The 20,492-nt window shown below is 27.4% G+C and overlaps 1 protein-coding gene across 1 annotated transcript; it reads right to left on the bottom strand.

Annotated features, from left to right (window-relative positions):
- Positions 1 to 1,799: 1,799 nt before the first annotated feature.
- Positions 1,800 to 4,397, bottom strand: LOC115700989 (GDSL esterase/lipase 7). Its single transcript, XM_030628669.2, has 5 exons — positions 4,040 to 4,397; positions 3,827 to 3,948; positions 2,979 to 3,218; positions 2,658 to 2,913; positions 1,800 to 2,575 (listed from the first exon to the last, which is right to left on the bottom strand). Exons 1-5 carry the CDS (start codon positions 4,284 to 4,286, stop codon positions 2,364 to 2,366), a joined length of 1,077 nt encoding a protein of 358 aa, XP_030484529.2. The 5' UTR covers positions 4,287 to 4,397; the 3' UTR covers positions 1,800 to 2,363.
- Between the last annotated feature and the right edge of the window lie 16,095 nt (positions 4,398 to 20,492).

Raw genomic sequence — 20,492 nt, 5'->3', positions numbered from 1 at the left:
CGACCGCAGTACATGTATTCGCAGAACCTACTTCACTACGGATGAATATTTAAGATATTCAAACTCAACTAACATGCATTGATAATTAATTATATATTAAGAAAAAGTTAGTTAAAGTATATACCTATAATTGCAAGCCCAAATACGCTACACACAAAATTAGGCCGAACCCCTATAATATAAAGAAATACAACGAAATTACAAAATTAATTATTTCATAACTTATAACTAGTTATAAAAAATTGTAACAAGTTACTTAGTTACTAAATTATACATACATATATATATAATCAATTATATCTCACACTATTATCTCAAAAAAATAAAATTATATCACACACTAATTCAATTTTAAAATTTTTATTTCTAAACTAATGAAATCCCTCCAATGTCATTTTATTCACAATAAATATATATTGCAAAAAATAAATAAAATACAATTACAAAATTTATTTCCATAAAAAATATACACACACTATATACACACACAATATATACACACATTATATACAAATATTCAATAAAATATACAAATACATATATATACTATATATAAATTATTACCTAATAACCGCAATCCGACGACCACCGTAAAAAATCCCGGCACTATACACATAAAACACAAAAATATTACTAATAAAATAAAAAAACTCAAATAATAATTTACAAAAACAAAAAATAAAACAATATACATAATACAATAAGAATAGAAGCAATATTTATACCTTAAACGAGCTTGAGATTCAAAGATTTCTCAAGAAAAATGGGTGGCCGGATTTCACACCCAAACTTTACTATTTGGGTTCGGATGACACTCAAAGAGGGTAAAAAATCAAAACTTTTTAGGTGTATGTTATTAAGTATCGAAAATGGAGGATTTTAAAAAAAAAATGGGCTGAAATGGTTGAGAAATGGGGGAGATAGGGTGGGGAGAAGGTGGGTCGGCGAGGGTTTTTCTGGGTTAGATGAAGCTCTCTGGTTATTTTGCTGGTTGCTGAGTGAAGTGAGAAGGAAGAAGAAAGGTCGATCGAAGAGTATATACTCTGATCGACCCTATGCCGTCGGTTCCTTTATAGGAACCGACGGTATAGGGTACACGTGTCATGATCTCGTGTACCCTATGCCGTCGGTTCCTATGAAGGAACCGACGGCATAGGGTATTTCAGAAAAAAAATAATAAAAATTAATTTCCAACCGCCTCTAAATGGTATAATGCAATTTTATACCTACGGTTTTTATCAAAAAACCGCCTCTAAATGTCAATTTCGAACATAGCGGGTATTTTCACACCCTTTAGCTTCCCTTTTTATAAATGGGGTTGAAAAAACTGCCTCAAAAGGCAAACATTGTAGTAGTGAATATATAAATGTTTTAAATTCACAATTATTTAGTTTCACACAAATATCACCATATCATTAACGTATTAAGAGTAGCAACATCATACTTTAACTTATTACAATAATAAAAATTACGTAGATTACTAAAAATTTGTCATGTGTACACTATGAAATGTCTTTTAGACAAAAAGGTAAATAACTAACAGAAAGGAAATTTGGGTAATTTTGTCACTAAAATTTTAATTTTTATGATTAAATGTTAAACAATATAAAATTCAAGTAGTTTTATTACTGACAATTACCCTTTTGAATAAATGAATAATTATTTATATTAAGTATTAAATTTTTAATTAAACACATTTTATATAGTTTAAAATTGGGCTTAATTATCATAATAAGTTTGTGACATCTAAATTTAGTTGAAAGTGAAAAAAAATAAGATAAATAAGTTAGGTTCAATAATTAAGGTACTAACTACAAATTTTATTTATAGAAGTTAAAAAAAATGAAGTTTAAATATTAAAAAATAAAAATACTTTTGTTGCGGAATGGATTTGGACCTCAATATTATATGTGTAAAATAACTTAGCCAACACATGTATGGATCTCCTTTGAATGGCAATTCAGACAGATAACAGTGATCAAATACTTGCACAAAGTTCTCCATGTAAAGCACCATCTTGCTTAACCAATCATGATAATGATAATATTGGCCACATCATCCATATTTTGAATTTAAATAATTAAATTTAAACCTAGCTAGCTATTATATATATAGGGACACGATTTTGTCCCTTGTCCCATAATGTATTTTTCACAGAATGTATTTTGTGATGTACGGCAACCGTTAGATGGAAGAGTTATTTGATCTGAGTGCTAGGGATCTAGGGATAATTAGGGTTAAAAAATAGTAACGTACCCTGAGACTCATCTAATGTACCCTGAGACCCATCTAATGTACGACAAAATACATTCCATGAAAGTATATTACAGGACAAAATCGTATCCCTGTATATATTCAAATTATTAAATTTGTACAAGTTGGTTAATAGTGGGAGAGCATATAGATGAGTGAGTAAAACAACCATTAGCTATGAGTGAACAAACAGTCTCAGTAAGATGAAAAGCATCCCAAAAATAATGACTTGTACTTTCTTTGCACGGCTGTTGTAAAGGAATGCACCCTGATGTCCCATTCAACAAACTCTTACAACATCCACTGCTTGTATCCACCAATCCTAATAATAACAATAAATTAATTAATTCACCTTAATTATAGATAGAATTAAATATTATCATCATATCATTAATAATTTTTACCATAATTTTTAGGATTTTTGATTGCATCGTAGCCTAACGCATGAACACGACCAAGAATGAAGTGTGAGGCTTTGAGAGATGATGTTAGATTTTGAAGCATTACACCAAGCCTTTGGTTGAATATTTGAACCATTTTATTGATCTCTTCCACACATTTGTTGCTCTGCATCTTTCTTTTCCTTGTTATTGATGGGATGCAACCAATGGGACCCAGTTCGAACACTATTACCTTTCGACCTCCCAATTTATATAATCTCTGTAAATTAATTAATTAATTATATTATATATTAATATTAATATAGAGAGAGTTATTATTATTACCTCAAGTTGTTGAGCGAGTGAATTGATAAGAAGTTGTGCAAATGTTTGAGGAGAATATTTAATACGCTTGGTGGGATCGGTAAGATAATTGTTTATGTAATCATTGTTGCCAATGGAGAATATAAATATAGATTTTGAGAGGTAGTTGGAAAATTCATTATTACTGAATTTTTTTTTCAGCTCTGTATTGATTGTGATTTCAAACAAATCGATCTGGTGGTTCAGATTCAAGCATTCCCCCTGCAAAAATCATCAATACTACTTATTCTTGTAGTTATAACATTAATTACAATTATCCTATATATATTTATAGGATTAATTATTATTAGATGTAAAACATGATTACTTATTTATTAATTAATTAATCATTTCAGGTTTCAGTGTTATTAATGACTCTTTCATATTCAACTCCAAATTTTCTTTTAGAACAATTAAAGTCTGATATATCAAATTGTGTATATTACGTGAGTGTGAGACTTATAATCATGTTTAATTAACATACTAAAATATATGTATTGATGCATAATAATATGTGCATTAATCAAATGTACTAAAATGGTTGGTGCATATATTTTTAGGTGCACATATTGTTTGATTACTAATTCATGTCAATACATATTGATGTAATATTACTTGCAGATATAATATCCACCAGCTAGGCATAAATATATATCCTTAATTAGTAATATGCTTATCAATACTTTTATGAAAATGCATCAATATGATCATTATATATACTTAAATTATGAACACAAAAATATGCATGTATGATGGAATATATATGGAATTAACTGGAAGCTAGCAAGTATTTATATATTATGATAATATATTATATATATATATCTTACAAATTGAGTGCCAGTTTCTGGAAGAATCCCACAAGAGCCAGATGCATAATTCAACCCAGTAAGGGAGGTCGATTCTCTTATACTTAGATATGGAGGAGCATATGGTAACTTAAGATTTTCAGCTACAATCATAATAATAATATATATATATATATATATCATCAGAAAACAAAATAAATTTATTACTATTTACAAATTAATATATATAAATACCTATGTAATCGGCGACTGTTCTGCCATTGGTGTACCTTCCGGTAGGACCATCTTGGAAATTAAAACCATAAGGAAGGTAATTGGCTTTGGCAAGAGTAAGCAAAAAATTGTTATTACCACTATCCAATAATGAATCTCCAAACACATACAATGCCGGAGGAATATGAGCCATTACTATTAATCCTTGGCTTGCAGATCCCCATAATAATAAACCCATCACCAAAATCACCATCCTCATCATCATCATCTTCGATCACTATTATAATTATACTCTGTTCATTTAGATCTTGACATTTTCACCAATCACCATTCTTGTGTCTATATATAGTAGTATATATATATATATATATATGCATATTGTAGACTTGTAGTTGTAGTGAGATCATGGGGAAAATATATAATGAGATCAAACGATATTGACACGTTTTTTGACGTAAAATTAATTAAGTGACATATGTATATATATAATTAAAGTAATACACAATTCACATGGAATGTATTATATGATTTTAAATCAATAAATGCGGATATTGTGTGTGTATATAACTATATATTGGTGACACTTATGTATGTATGCAAGTTGTAATTAGTTGTAACTGAAGTTATGGGTAAGATTTATAATATTTGTTTGACTACAATTTTAATAAAATATGATTTTCGCAACCATTAATCATGTGGTGTTCACATCGATCCTTCAATACATAATTAGTTACAAAACTTTAAACCATTTTATTTAAAAGAAATATTTCATGTTGTGATCGTGTTAATTTATTATTGATTTTTTTGTTGTTTGTATGATATATTTTTTTATGTTGTTTAAATGTTATTTTTTTTTTTTATATATATAATTTTCTTGTTTTTATAGGGAGACCTAGGGGTGTTAAGGGAGGACTAAAGTCCACCATAAAATTTTAAAATATATTAATATACAATTCTTATTTTCATATAGTTAAATAGAATAATTGGTTAACATACTTTAAATTTACATAAATTTACATGGGAGATCATGTTTTGAATTTTCTTACCCCTTATTTATGACCACTAGAATAAGAGGATGCCGCTAAACCATCCTTCCACTTAAATTTAGCTAGTTATTTATTGTTTTGATTATATTAAATGTATAACTAAGCTCAGAGACGGACCCATTAAGAATGATGTGGGGGCTATAGCCCCCACGAACAAAAATATTGTCTTTTAAAAAATTAAATGTAAATTTTTTAATTTAATAATTATAGGTCAAAATAGTAGAAAAGTCCCTACTAAATTAGATAAATTTAGTAAGAGTGATTATAATGTAGCTATAAATATTTTTTTATGATAAATAAGCCCCCACAAAGTAAAAATCCTGAGTCCGTCACTGACTAAGCTCACCTTAAAATTCAATCTTAGTCTGCCATTGCTTGTTATTTTATAAAACATTATAAAAATAGAAAAAAAAATATATATCTATTAACATAAAAATACAAAAAAAAATTACAAAAATAAATAATACTTTATATATAATTATCCCTAATTACTTCTTATTATTAATTAATTTTCGTATAGTTATGATGATTAATATAAGGGATATATCATTAATATAAGGGATATATCATTAACATATATACTTAATTTTGACTTGTTTTTATTTTCATAAAGTTTATATAGTTAAAGCACTACTATCAAGTGACGCACAGAGTTGACCCTAGACTAATATGAGCTAGATTTGCGCTTAGGGTATACTTATTTTAGCGGCTCAAATAAAAAAATATTTTAAAAAATATATATATAACTTTTTTAATAGTTTTTAAAAAATACTATTTATTTTTATTAGTGATATTTTATAAAAATTATTACATTAAATTATTTGAAGCTGAATCCTTAATTATGTATAATAACTTAGATGATGTCTTCAGTGTTTTTTAACATTGTATCACATAATTAATATAAAAAAGAAATCAAAATATATTGATCAATATAAATGTTGCAGTATATATAGGAGTCAAATAATTAAAATATTAAAGCTTTTCTATATAATCAAAATTAAACTCAACGGGAAATCACATTAATTATTTGCTGTCATAAAATTAAAGCTTCGATATATATTGCTATGAGTTTCATGTGCAAATTAAGTGTAAAAACAAAACCAATCACGTACGATAAATATATGTCGTTAATTTATTAAATCAAATACTACCCAAGACCAAGAGGCCATATATATATTTATTGTAACAAATATATAAAAAGATATGTAATACTTGTGTACTGAAAAATATGTCAAATTAAATAGATTCATAATTTCATTCAAGATTAATTAATATTGACAGTACTGCGTATATAGCTAACTATACCAATATATCATTGTTCTTATATAACTCGAATTTATTATAAATATAATTTATTGACAAATTGAAAAGGGGCTTACGGTACGCCCGCATGAAAAATATTATTGCACAGAAACAACTTTAATTTATCATGTATATTATGAGTGATTCTATAATGCCCACATTCTTTAAAAATAGATGTATTGATGTATCATCTATTTATTTTGATATTAAAAAAAATTAATTAATTTTTTTTCCATATTCGTGTACGTTATAATTATTTAAAATATCCTATAAAAATTTGAAATAATTTACAATACAAAAGCAATGTTCAAACAGTTTATTTTACACGCGTATAAAATAAAATAAGCACTCGTGTAACCCAGTATTTGAACCCTATTTTCGGCTTAAAATTTTTGCAAAATGCTTTAACTAATTGTAACGTGTATGAACATGCCATAAACATAAAAATAAATTTGACTAAAAACTTATTTTAAATATATCCAAACAGATAAAAATACAGTACTTCTTTTTTATGAATGTGCATATATATATATATATATATAAATATACATATCGTATATTTATTCATGACAGAGTGTCATGTAACTTCCTAGCTACCAACTGTCATCATCTTTACTTTACTTATCTCAAACTTTAATACTTTAGGATCACATTTCGAAAGTAAAGTTCCTTTAAAAAGGATTGGACTATAATAATATGTAAAAGACAAGATCGACGTAATTGGATTTAACATATATGATGCATGCATGCATGAGTCGTTTATTTATCAATACAAATTTAATCGCACATTTCGACTGACAAAACTTATTTTTAGTAGCGCAACTCATATGCAATAAGATAACAAGTCATGTAAATACCATGTGGTATGTAATTCACAGAAAATCAAGCTTGTAAAACAAACTTCTTTTTCTTGAAGGTTAGTTAGAAGTTAGTAAAAAGGAAGGTTGTTAATTAGTTTGAGTGAGTGGTATTAGGATTTATAAAACAATCAAAACATGTATATCGATCACAGATTTAAATATATTCTTAAAATTATTTAAATATAGAAAATTCTAAATCATAAATCTATATAACATTTACTAAATTAAAGAAGAAGATGATGATAAAAGATGAACGGAAGCACTAATTAATATAAAGTCATTGTTGGAGATTGCAGAGAAGGTTTTGATCTTTCAAGAATACACTATTTCTAAAGTATTTTCTCTGATGGAGAATGAGAGAATACAAAAACCCTAGTGTTTCTTGGGGACTACTATCTATTTATAGACTCATCTTAGAATGAGTTTTGGATATTTATAATTTAGCCCCTCAACAAATTATAAATTAACTTATGGTATCTACACATTATTTCCATGACGATTTAATACCCTTTTGATACCGATAACATAACTGGTCACATAATTTTGTATCATACTTTATAATAGCATATACATTATACATATGTGTCCACAATAGGATTTTAATCCAACAATCTCCCACTTGGGCAACATATATGTTACCTTATAAATATATAACCTTATGAGCTTAAAATTTGCTATTATGTAAAGGTATTCACAACAATCTCGTCCATCAACTATACCCATATAGGATCAAAGCGGTTTTTGTCATATCAATCATGACTAAACCCATCAATGGTCACATATACAAATATAGTCAAATGACATAGATCAATCATGGATGTGTAGCATACAAATTACATGCAATGTGAACCGACCATCCCTATTTCCAACTAGTCCTCCTTAAACCAAAGTGAGATCAGACTTAAACATAACAAAACACAGTGAATAAACTGAAAACTTTATTTCTGATCAGAAAATAACCAAATACATAAATGTCTTAAACAAACATAAAGCCAAAAAAATACAAACTCCCACTAAATCATGATATCCTTAAGCAAAACTACACCCATATGCGCAGTGTGCCCATGAAAGACCTTGGGTGGTAATCCTTTTGTGAGCAGATCCGCTATCATGGAGTTTGTCCCAATGTGCTCTATGGATATCTGTCCACTGTGCACTTTTTCTTTCACAACTATGAACTTTATGTCAATATGTTTTGACTTGGATGAGCTCCTATTGTTATTTAGAATACAACACTGTTGATTTATTGTCACAAAATATCTTAAGTGGTATTTCTACATTCTCCAAAATACGCAGCTCAACGACAAAGTTTATCAACCATATTCCCTGATTTGATGCCTCATAACATGCTACGAATTCTACTACCATAGTGGAAGAAGTTATAAGTATCTGTTTGATACTTTTTCAGGATATAGCTCCCTTAGTTAACAGGAAAATGTAGCTGATGTAGAGCTTCTGCTATCTTGGCATCTAGCAAAATCAGAATTAAAATACCCTATGACCTCCAAATGATCTGACTTCCTGTATGTGAGCATGTAATGTTTTGTTCTCTAAAAATACCTCATTACCCTCTTGGCTGCTATCCAATGATCCATACCAGGGTTGCTTAAATATCTGCCTAACATCCCAACAATGTACGCAATATCTGAATGCGTACATACCTGAAGATACATTAGACTCCCAACAGCTGATGCATAAGGGATCTTTTTCATTTCTTGAAATTCAAGGCTGCTTTTAGGGCATTGACTGAGACTGAATTTGTCTCCTTTAGCAACAGGGGTATCACCTGGTCTACATTGTTGTATGCCAAACATTTTGAGTACTTTATCGATATAGCTCTTTTGTGATAATCCAAGAATACCCCAAGAACGATCTCGATGTATTTAAATTCCTAAAATAAAAGAGGCGTCACCAAGATCTTTCATCTCAAATTGTTTAGATAGAAATCTCTTGGTTTCGTGCAATAAGCCTATATGATTAATTGCAAGCAATATGTCATCGACATATAGAATCAGAAATATGTATTTACTCCCACTGAATTTGTGATATACACAATCATCAATAATATTCATCTCAAAACCAAATGAGATAATTACTTGATGAAACTTATGATACCATTGACGAGAAGTTTGCTTGAGTCCATAGATAGATTTCTTTTGCAAACTATATTCTTTGGGTCACCAACCACAAAGTATTCTGGTTACTCCATATAAATTGTCTCATCAATGTCGTCATTGAGAAACGTTGTTTTAACATCCATATGATGTAACTCAAGGTCAAAGTGAGCAACAAGTGCCAATATTATCCTAAAAGAGTCTTTCGATGAAACCGGAGAGAAATTCTCTGTATAATCAGTGCCTTGTTTTTTAGTATAGCTTTTTGCTACAAGACGTGCCTTAAATCTCACCACATTACCATATTCATCGTTCTTGGTTTTAAGTATCCATTTACAACCAATTAGTTTTACACCTTCTGGTAATAGGACAACTTCTCAAACCTTATTGTCTTGCATAAACTTATTCTCTTCATTCATGAATGGATCATTCCATTTTTTAGAGTTAGAAATTTTTATGGCCTGATGTAAGTTGATTGGATCATCTTCCATCATTTTTGAACTATATTTTCGACATTGTAAACTATTCAAAAATAAATGAAATACCTGTTGGATATATATTTTACTAGGATCTTAGATCTACTCACAAGTATGTTGTTTAAACACCCTAAATATGAACTTTCTAAAACGATAAATTAAACACATATAAAGTTAAGAAAACCTTACATTGATGCAGTGTCTCCTTCCACTCAGATCTCTAACCCTTGAATCCTTTCTGTAGCAGAGTATAATCAAGATCTGAGCCCGAATGTCCTTCTTCTTCAAGTTTGATCCTTCACAGTCTTCCAATCTATGATTGAGTTACTGCTTGCTGTGTGTGGGCACTCACTCTTTCACTAGGGTCACGAAATTGATGAAGGGAAAAGAGAGGGATGATTTCGGCCAGGTATAGAAAGTGGGGAAGGCTCAGTTTTTCTGAAGAGAGAAATTTCTGTCAGATTACTAATGAAAGCATGTTTTGTGACTGAGCCATCACTTTCTATTTATAGGCAATTACTAGGTTTAGGTTAGGATTTATTTGGCATTAAAATAATGAAAATATTAATTTGAAATCCCACATTAAGTGGCCGGCCATGGTGTAGTATTGGGCCTCACTTGATTTTGCAGTTTTATCAAATTTTATCTCTATTTTCTCAAAAACGCCAATTTTCCAATTCTAACCTTTTAAATGCCAAAACTAATTATTTAATAACTAAAATAGATTATTAAATAATATTGTCATTTTAATTTAATTATTAATTAGACATATAAAGTCTATTAATAAATAAATAAACCTAGAAACTCTTTTCTTTACAATTTCACCCCTGCTTAGTGAAAATTCATAAAATTAGACATAGTCTAACTTTAGAATTATAATTGATCAATCACGAATCAATTAATGAGTCTTACAAGCAGAATGTTCTCAACTAGAATGGGGACCATGGATCTATATGCTGAGCTTCCAATAAGTGAACCAAATTTACCAAGTAAATTCCTACTTATTAATTCTTCGTTGAATCTACTCTTAGAACTTAGAATTGCACTCTCAGACTTATATAGAGCATATTGTATGTTCCACGATATCAATATGCTATCTCATTTAACCATTGTTATAATCTTATTGTGATTTAAAGATCTTCTATATAGATGATCTACATCGAGATGGGATTTCTTTACCGTTCTCACCCCTCAATGTATTTTGCCCCTTAAAACACTTAGCTACCTGTAAATGGTGTTTAGTGATCTAATAATTAGTCAGTTAAACAAGAGCTCATCCATTTACTTCTATTTGCTAAGCTCGAAGGGAATCATCACTTGACTTCTATACACCAGTAGAAGCTATAGATTCCATATTTATGTTCAGCACTCCCACTCAATCATACTATCATGTTCCCAAAATATACGTATCACCCTGACCCAAAAGTAGGCTTAACTAATAAATCTAAGAACATGAATAGCACTCCTGAGTTGAGCCTAAGCATATCAGGATTTAGATTCTTTTAATCTTAAGATCAACTACTGATATTGACTTGGAAAGATATGTATAACGGTAAGTATGTAATATCTTAACTTAGTTGCAATATCGGTCCAGTCCAATGTATACTCCATACATTCGAAACTAGTATACTTTACTAATGTCCTGGAAAGAACATAACACTTACTCCAAGTGTAAGTATACATCATCGCTGATTATCACATTAGTGTAAATCCAATAACACTGATGAAACAGGGACCAAAACTTTTGATTCATATGATCACAATCACATTCCACTGTGTTGACGATACTGTAATTGTGAATAAACATATGATCTGGATTTAACTGATTTTGTGTGTAAATGTAATAAACATATTTAAACCATTAGCATGTAGAATTCATGCAAACATCAATCACTTCAAATTTCTTATATTGATAACTAATCAGATTGTAAAGAGTTTTATTTAGGGCATAAAACCCAACAATACCTACTATAATTATAATATAAACTGTCATATAGATATCTCTACTATACTAGTTTTGTCCAAAATGTACAATGCATTAGGTTTATTTTTAATAACATATTACTTTTCTCTTCTTAAGAGTATCACTATTTTATTATTTTTGTATTATTTATTTAAATTTTTTATTTTAATTAATAATTTTTTTGAAGATTTAATATTTAAATAAGGTAAAAAACATTAAAAGAAAGTTGATATATATACTATACGCGTAATTATATAGTATATCCTCTAAAATGGTTGTTTAAGTACACCTCTTATTAGTTTTGGTATTTATAAAAGCTTTTAGTCTATTTTTTTTTTATAATCGTGTATATTATATTTATCTAAGACCTGATACGAAGTGAAGGGAGTCTCGGAGGGTGTCATCCTCCACCCCCAAATTTTTTTAAATATTTTAAAATTACATGTAAAAAATTAATTAAAAATAAAATTAATTTTTTTAATATTTAAAAAATATATATATTTTTTATATGTATTGGCTCTCCATAAATTTTTGGGCTATCTTCGTCATTGTTTAGGACCACCTGTATATTTGTACATTTTTTTAAAAAAATATAAATAATTTACAGTGCCAAAATCATGTATTTGAATATTAATTTCGGTACTATAAACAATTTAAAACTTTTCAAAAATTTATTAATGATCTTAAATAAAGTTTAAAGTATATAATAATGAGAAGAAAAGAAAATATTAGACTACAAAACCTTTTTGAATGTTGAAAAGCCTAAAATAGATAACGGGACCTTCTTTTTATAGATAACGGAACCTTTTTTTTAGTTCTTTTTAGGGAGTATACTATATATTTTTGCAATGCTATAATATAATCTGTGAATTATAATAGACCTAATGTTTTAAGTTTGTAAGCGTCATAAATTCAATATTTATTTTTAGCGGCATAAGTACTCAATATTTGTAAAACTGTAATTTTCCTCCAGTTTTGTGAGTACAGACTTCGTTTTGAATTTATTAAAGAAACATTTAGAAGTAACCGATACTATATATTTTTGTCTAGACCAAATGATCTAGAATCTGGATCTTATATGTTGCCTATTTAAGAAAATAATAAGATTTGTAGTAACGAAATTAGAGAAAAATTACAGCTTTACAAACATTGGGTACTTATGCCGTTAAAAATAAATATTGAAATTATGTCACTTACAAATTTGAAATTTTAAGTATTTATGTCGCTATTTACCCCTTTAAGATTAAAGGGAAAAGGTTGTTGGAAATGTTTGTGGTGGAAGTGTGTTCTTTCATCTTGAAAGTTGTGTGTAATTTTAATGGGAGGATAATTTGGATCCAAATCTTCTGTCACTAATTTCTGTCTCATCTCCTATCCCACTAATTATATTTTGACATGCAGAGACGGACCTACTCTTATCAATGTGGGGGCTATAGCCCCCACGAACAAAAATATTGCCTTTCAAAAATTTAAATGTATTTTTTTAATTTATAATTATAAACCAAAATAATAAAAAAGCCCCCATAAAATTAAATAAATATAGTAAGAATGATTATAATATAAGTATAAATATTTTTTAATAATAAATAAGCCCCACAAAATAAAAATTCTGGGTCCGTCACTGTTGACATGTCAATTAAAATTCCATCCTTATATTTAACAGAGACTTACTTCAGTTAGCTCCGTTTCTTTATTTTTCTATTATTTAATATATATTATCTTTTTAATTAACTATCATTTCACATCTCTTTCTAATGGCTCACTAGGCATCACAACTGCCATTACTACTAGCATTTTATAAAAGAAATTAAGTAATCAATCAATGGAACATATCTCCTCTATTACATGATAATTAGAATTATGACGTTTTACATAATTTATCTACTAAAAATTTAACTAAACCAACCAAATTAAAAAGAGTCAATTTGTAGAAAATCAATTCATTCTAGAAAAAAAAAACCCAAACTCTTCTAAACAATTTGAGAACAACTATACATGCAAATGGTAGTTGAGATTTGTTACAAAAAGAGAAAAAAAAAAAAAAGGAAAAAAGAAAAAAACAGAGACAAACTAATGCAAACCCAAAAAAACTATTAAATTTAAATTGCACACCAGACTTTTTTTAAGAGGTGTTGTATAGATTGAAAATGATTGTTTAATGCAATACACATTTCTGATTTATCAAAATAAAAAATCAAACACCTTTAATAAAGCAAGATATTGAACAAGAAAAAGAAATAAAGATTAAAACAAATGAGAATATCGTGGATTAGAGAAAAAAAGAGAGAGATGATGAGAGAAAGGATAGAGAGAATGATGATATTATTTTAATTAAAAAATTAAATAAATAAAAATCAACAAATGGAGCTACTTGATACAAAGTTCTGTTAAATATATTGGTAAAACTTTAGTTAAGTGGCAAAATGTAATTGGTTGGGACAGAAAATGGGACAGGAATTGGTACAGAAGATTTGAATCCGGATAATTAAGATGAGATGGGACCATTGTAAAAATGAGTAATGACAAACCGAACAATCCACGTGCTTCACCAATCTTACTCTTTTTTGCATCCTTAAATACTTACATCCAAAAGGACAATTAAAAATCACAATTAATGACAACATTCCTCTTTTATGAGAATTTTCATCTTCCCAAACCAAATTTTAATGAAACATAATTGCTATGAAAACACATTAAAACTATTTTCAATATAATATGTAAATATATTGTTAAATTTAGCATACAAAATAAATAATTATTATTATATATTATATTTATTGGGATATGATTTTGTCCCGTAATGTACTTTCACGGAATGTATTCCGTGGTACATTAGATGAATCGATACATTAAATGAGTGTCAGGGTACGTTTCTACTTTTTAACGTTAATTACTCCTTGATCAATCTCAGCCGTCAGATCAAATAACTCACTCATCTGACGGCTGCCGTACATCACAGATTACAATCCGTGAAAGTACAATAACGGGACAAAATCATACCCCTATATTTATTATAATATTTGTAACTAAATATTTAAAAAATAAAACATAGTAATATTATAATTAAAAAAAACATGTCTTGAAGGCTATTATTAATGATTAATAAGGAATTATAGCTAAAAAAATATTTTTATTATTGTATCAAATTTGGCAAAGTATTATATTTTGTATCTTTAGTACAAATTTTAGTATATAAGTTAAATTTAACACAAAATATAATATCTTTTTAAATTATTAATTTTTAGAAAAATGCTAAAATATAACTTTATCTCACTATTTTTAACACCTTATTAGAGATATCCTTAATTTCTTTTTCAATATATCTATTCTATATAAAGTGTGCCTATATAACCGAATTCTTGGTTTATGAGAAATTCGTGGGAGACTTTTTATTTATATTAAACATAAAATGATTTATTATTAAAAATAAAATAATTTATGAGAAATTCATGGGTCACTTTTTATTTATATTAAAAATAAAATAATTTATTATTAAAAATAAAATAGTTTATGAGAAATTCATGGATCACTTTTTATTTATATATAATAAAATAAATAAAATAAATCCCATTAAATCTAAAAAAAAAATTGTTGTTGTACATTTATGATTTTTCTCTTCTTCTTCTCTTCTTCTCTTCTAGAATTACCATTTTCCTATAAAAACACTCATTAAAAGAAAAAGTTATATTTTAGCACATACAGTATAACTAAGAAGTCATAAAATTTATAATTTCGTCTTCTGTTAAATAAAAATAATTGCAACTTGAAGCATTATTATAATTATGCTGCTTTGTACATGCTGCGACAAAAAGGAATGTCAATCTTATTAATTTCTCCATGTTCTAGCTATTAATGCAAACCAGAAAAAGAAAAACATTTACTAAAACCCACCAAAACTTATCATAATTAAACTCGAGGCATTAGATGCAAAAAAGAAAAAAAAAAACAAATCAGAGAGTACATTACAACATTTTTTTTGATCACGTGCTCATAAATTAAAAGCACAATTAAATAAATTAGCGAAATAGTGACTAACATCCAAATTTCAGAGTTGATGAAAAATCTGCAACTAAATGAGGTAAAGACTACTACAATATTTACTTTATAAAACTTTTGTTTCAATATCTTACTATTATTAACACCATTTAATTTGGATGTAGAAAAAATGTTTTTGGATTGAGGCGGCAATAAAAATAATTGATACTGTCCAGAGTTTTTATTACATGTTATGTGACGCATGTCATAAAAAAATAGATTTATACAATCGCAATGAAAAAATTATATGTGATAAGCCATCATGCAGCCAGGAAGGATTTCTTACACCACGATATATTACAAAAAACATATGATGTTATTGAAATTAAGTTAAAATAATAATAAAAAAAAGATACTAACAATCTTATTATGCATTTTACAGTGCTATAGCATATGTTGAACTTGATGACAATACAAAGAGCCTATCTGCTGTCATGTTCGCAGATATTGTGGAAAAAATATTTTCGTGTACTGCTGCCCAACTAATGAAATATACCGCAAATGTGTAATTTTAAAAAAATAAAATAGTTTTACATGCCTTTCATAAGTTGATTTTTTTAATTAAATAAGCTATGCACACCATGTCTAATCATTTTAAATGAAAATACATCACGATTTGTAGGAACACCGTCGCTTTGTCGACACTACCATATTTAATTTATCAATGAAAAAATGGACATTCCAGATATATGCGGACCCGGCTAGAATGAAAAGTGCAAAATACAAAAATTACACTATTGTCTCTATCGAAGCAAATGATGATTGAAATCCACCAACTATCATTAGTTTTCTTATCTACAATTTTTAAACAAATGCTATCTTCAATTATCAACAATTTAGAGATTGATTTTTAATTTTTTTTTTCTATCTTACACCCATTTAAGTAATGTTTCTTTAAGTATTGGAACATCACTTTTAATTTATTTTTGGATTAACTTAAGAACATATTTAAATCATCAAGCTTTCTTAAACACTAAGGTGGCGTTTGGTTGGAGGTAATGAAATGGAATGGAATGGGAAGGAAATAATTTTCATTCTATTCCTTTGTTTGGTTGCATTTTAAAGTATTGGTGGAATGGTTATTCCATTTTAAAAAGAAAGGAATGATCATTCCAATGTAACAAGAAAAAAAAATTAATGATTTTTTTATAATTTTTTTTTATGCATTTTAAATTTTATTCCATTCCATTCCTATTCCTATTCCCATTCCCATTCCCATTCCTATTCCTATATATTACATTCGGTATTCACTTTTAATTGACAGCATTATAAACTATAATATTTAAATACACATAATAATAATCTCACCTAATAACTAATAATATTTTTTCTTTAATTTTTAATTGTATCATTTTCAAATAACATAGAAAAAAACTAGCATAAAATTTAGTATACGTGCCTCGCACGTAATTTTTGCTAGTATATATATATAAAAATATATATATATATTAAAAGTGCCTATCTAACGACATTTTTTGGTTTAACAGAATATACTTAAAATTAAAAATAAAAAGAATATTCTGTTAAATTTAACGATTAGGTTTGATCTCCCGTTAATAAATAAACCCAATAATTAAACCCAAAAAATTAAATAATCTTTTAAATATTAATAATCTCTTTTTAAATTAAAAAAAATCATCTTAACCATATATCTCTCTAACAAACCTATCTTGGAAGAATATTAATAATTTTTTTTATTTATTTTTTAAAAAAATCTTTATTTTTTTTTTTATTCGATGCATAATGTGATGTTATTCTTTTTAATTGCTTTATTAATTTCTTTTCTATTCTAATGTGAATAAATTTTTGGCAATAGAGAGTCATCAAATGTAGTTCAAGTGTTTGCACTCCATAATCTATATATCTATCTATAATATAAGTCAATACTCTTTTTTTTAACCTATTGATTATACACGTATAATTATTAATTTTAATTGATGATAAAATTTAATTTTTCTATTTTTCTATTATATAAGGATAACTATTTTTTTTATTGTTATTATTTTTTTCACTATGATGTTTGTAGATATTTTTTTTGACTAAATAATTATTAAATATTAAATAGATTAATTAAAAATATCTAAATCATATACTATTTAAATTTAAATTTGATTAGATTTAATTCTGTGTCTAATTTCTCATTATTTGTAATTGTTCTAAATCTGATCGTGCAAACTCATATATTAAACACAATACTCCACCTTGAAACCGTTCTCTGTTTTTTTTTTCTTTCTTATTGGTTGGTGTTAATTCGCCCCGATAATTCAAGTGTCATGGTTTAGCAGAAATACCACTTCTATCTTTGTGTGATTGCAGATATACCACTTCTGTCATTGACCCACTTTTTAGCTTTATAAATACAGATGTTCATATAATATTAACACTTTACAGAATATTTGTAGATATAAACTTACATTACAATGCTATGTTAAAAAAAGAACTAAATAGAATAATATACTACTCCAATAATAAATTTATTTACAATTTTATAATTACACTAATATTATTTTTAATATATTATTAAATAATATTTCAAATATAAATATTTAATTTTTTCAAACAAAAAATTTGAAATCTTTAAAAATAAAATATATTCAAAATCTTAAAAAAACTATCAATACGTGGCTCGGCACGTACATTCACCTAGTATCTTTATATATTAAAAGTGCCTATCTAACGGCATTTCTTGGTTTAACAGAATATACTTAAAAAATAAAAGAATATTCTGTTAAATTTAACGATTACGTTTGATCTCCCGTTAATAAATAAACCCAATAATTAAACCCAAAAAATTAAACAATCTTTTAAATATTAATAATCTCTTTTTAAATTAAAAAAATCATCTTACCACATCTCTCTCTAACAAACCTATCGTGGGAGAATATTAATAATTTTTTTTATTTATCTTTTAAAAAAGAAAAATATAGATAAAAAATCTAGAAAAGATAATATAAATATGAGACTGTATATGAGTATTTACCTTATATGTTTGTGCTTATTTTTAGTTTTATTTTTAATTTTACCACCAAGAAGAGAAGGTTGAAAAATATTAGAATATGAAAATATTATTGGTGCTTATTAGTAATTTGCAAAGAATATGAAAGTCTATAAATATATAGTTGTGTAGCTATTATTAGATATGAAATGAGATAATAGAACTTTTTTCAATTAGAAGATTAATGTACATTTTACTATTAATAACATACATTATTATAACACAACTATGTTTTACTTACTAAATATACTGACACATATTTTATTTTTATAAAACAAATTGTTCAAATAATTATACTATTTTAATTATTAATTAAAATAAAAAACTAAAATATTAAATAAAACATACACTACGTGGTTTGGCACGTAACAATCACCTAGTATATATATGTATATATATATATACCCTTAGGCAGTCCGATTTTAACATATAGAAAGCATATTTTTTTTTTGTAAGAGAGAGGGGACACACTATGTTCTGTACTTGATATAATATGTTAAAAATTAAAATAAATTTATATTTTTATAGTATTAAATATAATTAAAAGTAAAAAAATAAAATAAAATATACCAATGAAATGTTAAGGTATTAACAAGTTTTATTTCAAAAAGTAAATTTTAAATATTAATAAATAAAATGCTCTTTTTAGAATTTGAATCATTCATCCCTATTATAAGTATATAATAGCTTAATCATTACCAAAGGTAACACTATGTTAATAAATATCACATTTAATTACAAATATATATTATAATTAACTAAAATATATATACAATTTTTTCCCAAAGGCAAGTGTGGATCTATCAACTCTTAGGTGATGCATTACTATAGTTAACAGTTTCTTATTATAATTATTAAATTAAAATGTGTGTGAGATTTTACATTAAATTGTAAAAAAACAGTATTATAGTATTATGACATCAGACCATCTCCAATAGTTTTACCATTTTGGTGTATATTTAATTTTTTACCAATTTCGTATAGAACTGATTACTTTTGGTGTAACAACTCCAATAATTCAACACAAAATATCACGCCAAACATTACTTGGATGGTATGGTCATAATGCTTGCCTCTTTGGTGGTGCACAGGCTTGATTTGGAGGTGTTGGTGTCCTTGGCTGATAACGCGCTACAATAATTTCTTGGGTGTCAAAGTTGAGGGTTGAATGGGAGTCTCTTAGCTCACCATGGGGTGAATCGTGGCTTGGGGAGGGTGGAGCTGCAAGTGGCACCGCTGTGGGGGAGCTTCTCACGTTGCACTAATGAGGTTGTTACGCCTGATATTAGGGATGTAAACGGGGCGGGACGGGACAGGGATTGCTCCCCACCCAATACCCGCTTCCTAAATTCACCCCCATATCCGCCTCAATACCCGTTTAAATTAAAGCGGGGGTAGGACGATGATTACCCGACGGGAGAAGGATTCCAATCGGGTACCCATTACATATATATTTTTGAAAAAATAATGATGTCTCAAAGAGAATTTAAAAAACAACAATCATAAAAACTAATCAAAACAATAAACATGAGTAAAATAGTGTGTATAGTAAATGAAGTTAGTAAATACAAAATTAGTAATCGAAAATAATAAGTGTCATTTTTTTAGAGCAGGTATCCGTGGGTACCCGAACCCACGGGTATAATTGACATCCCTACCTGAAATGAGTTTCGTTGGCCTAGG

This window comes from Cannabis sativa, chromosome 8, assembly GCF_029168945.1.
Source record: "Cannabis sativa cultivar Pink pepper isolate KNU-18-1 chromosome 8, ASM2916894v1, whole genome shotgun sequence".
NCBI lineage: Eukaryota > Viridiplantae > Streptophyta > Magnoliopsida > Rosales > Cannabaceae > Cannabis > Cannabis sativa.
This window is presented reverse-complemented; position numbering and strand designations above follow the sequence as displayed.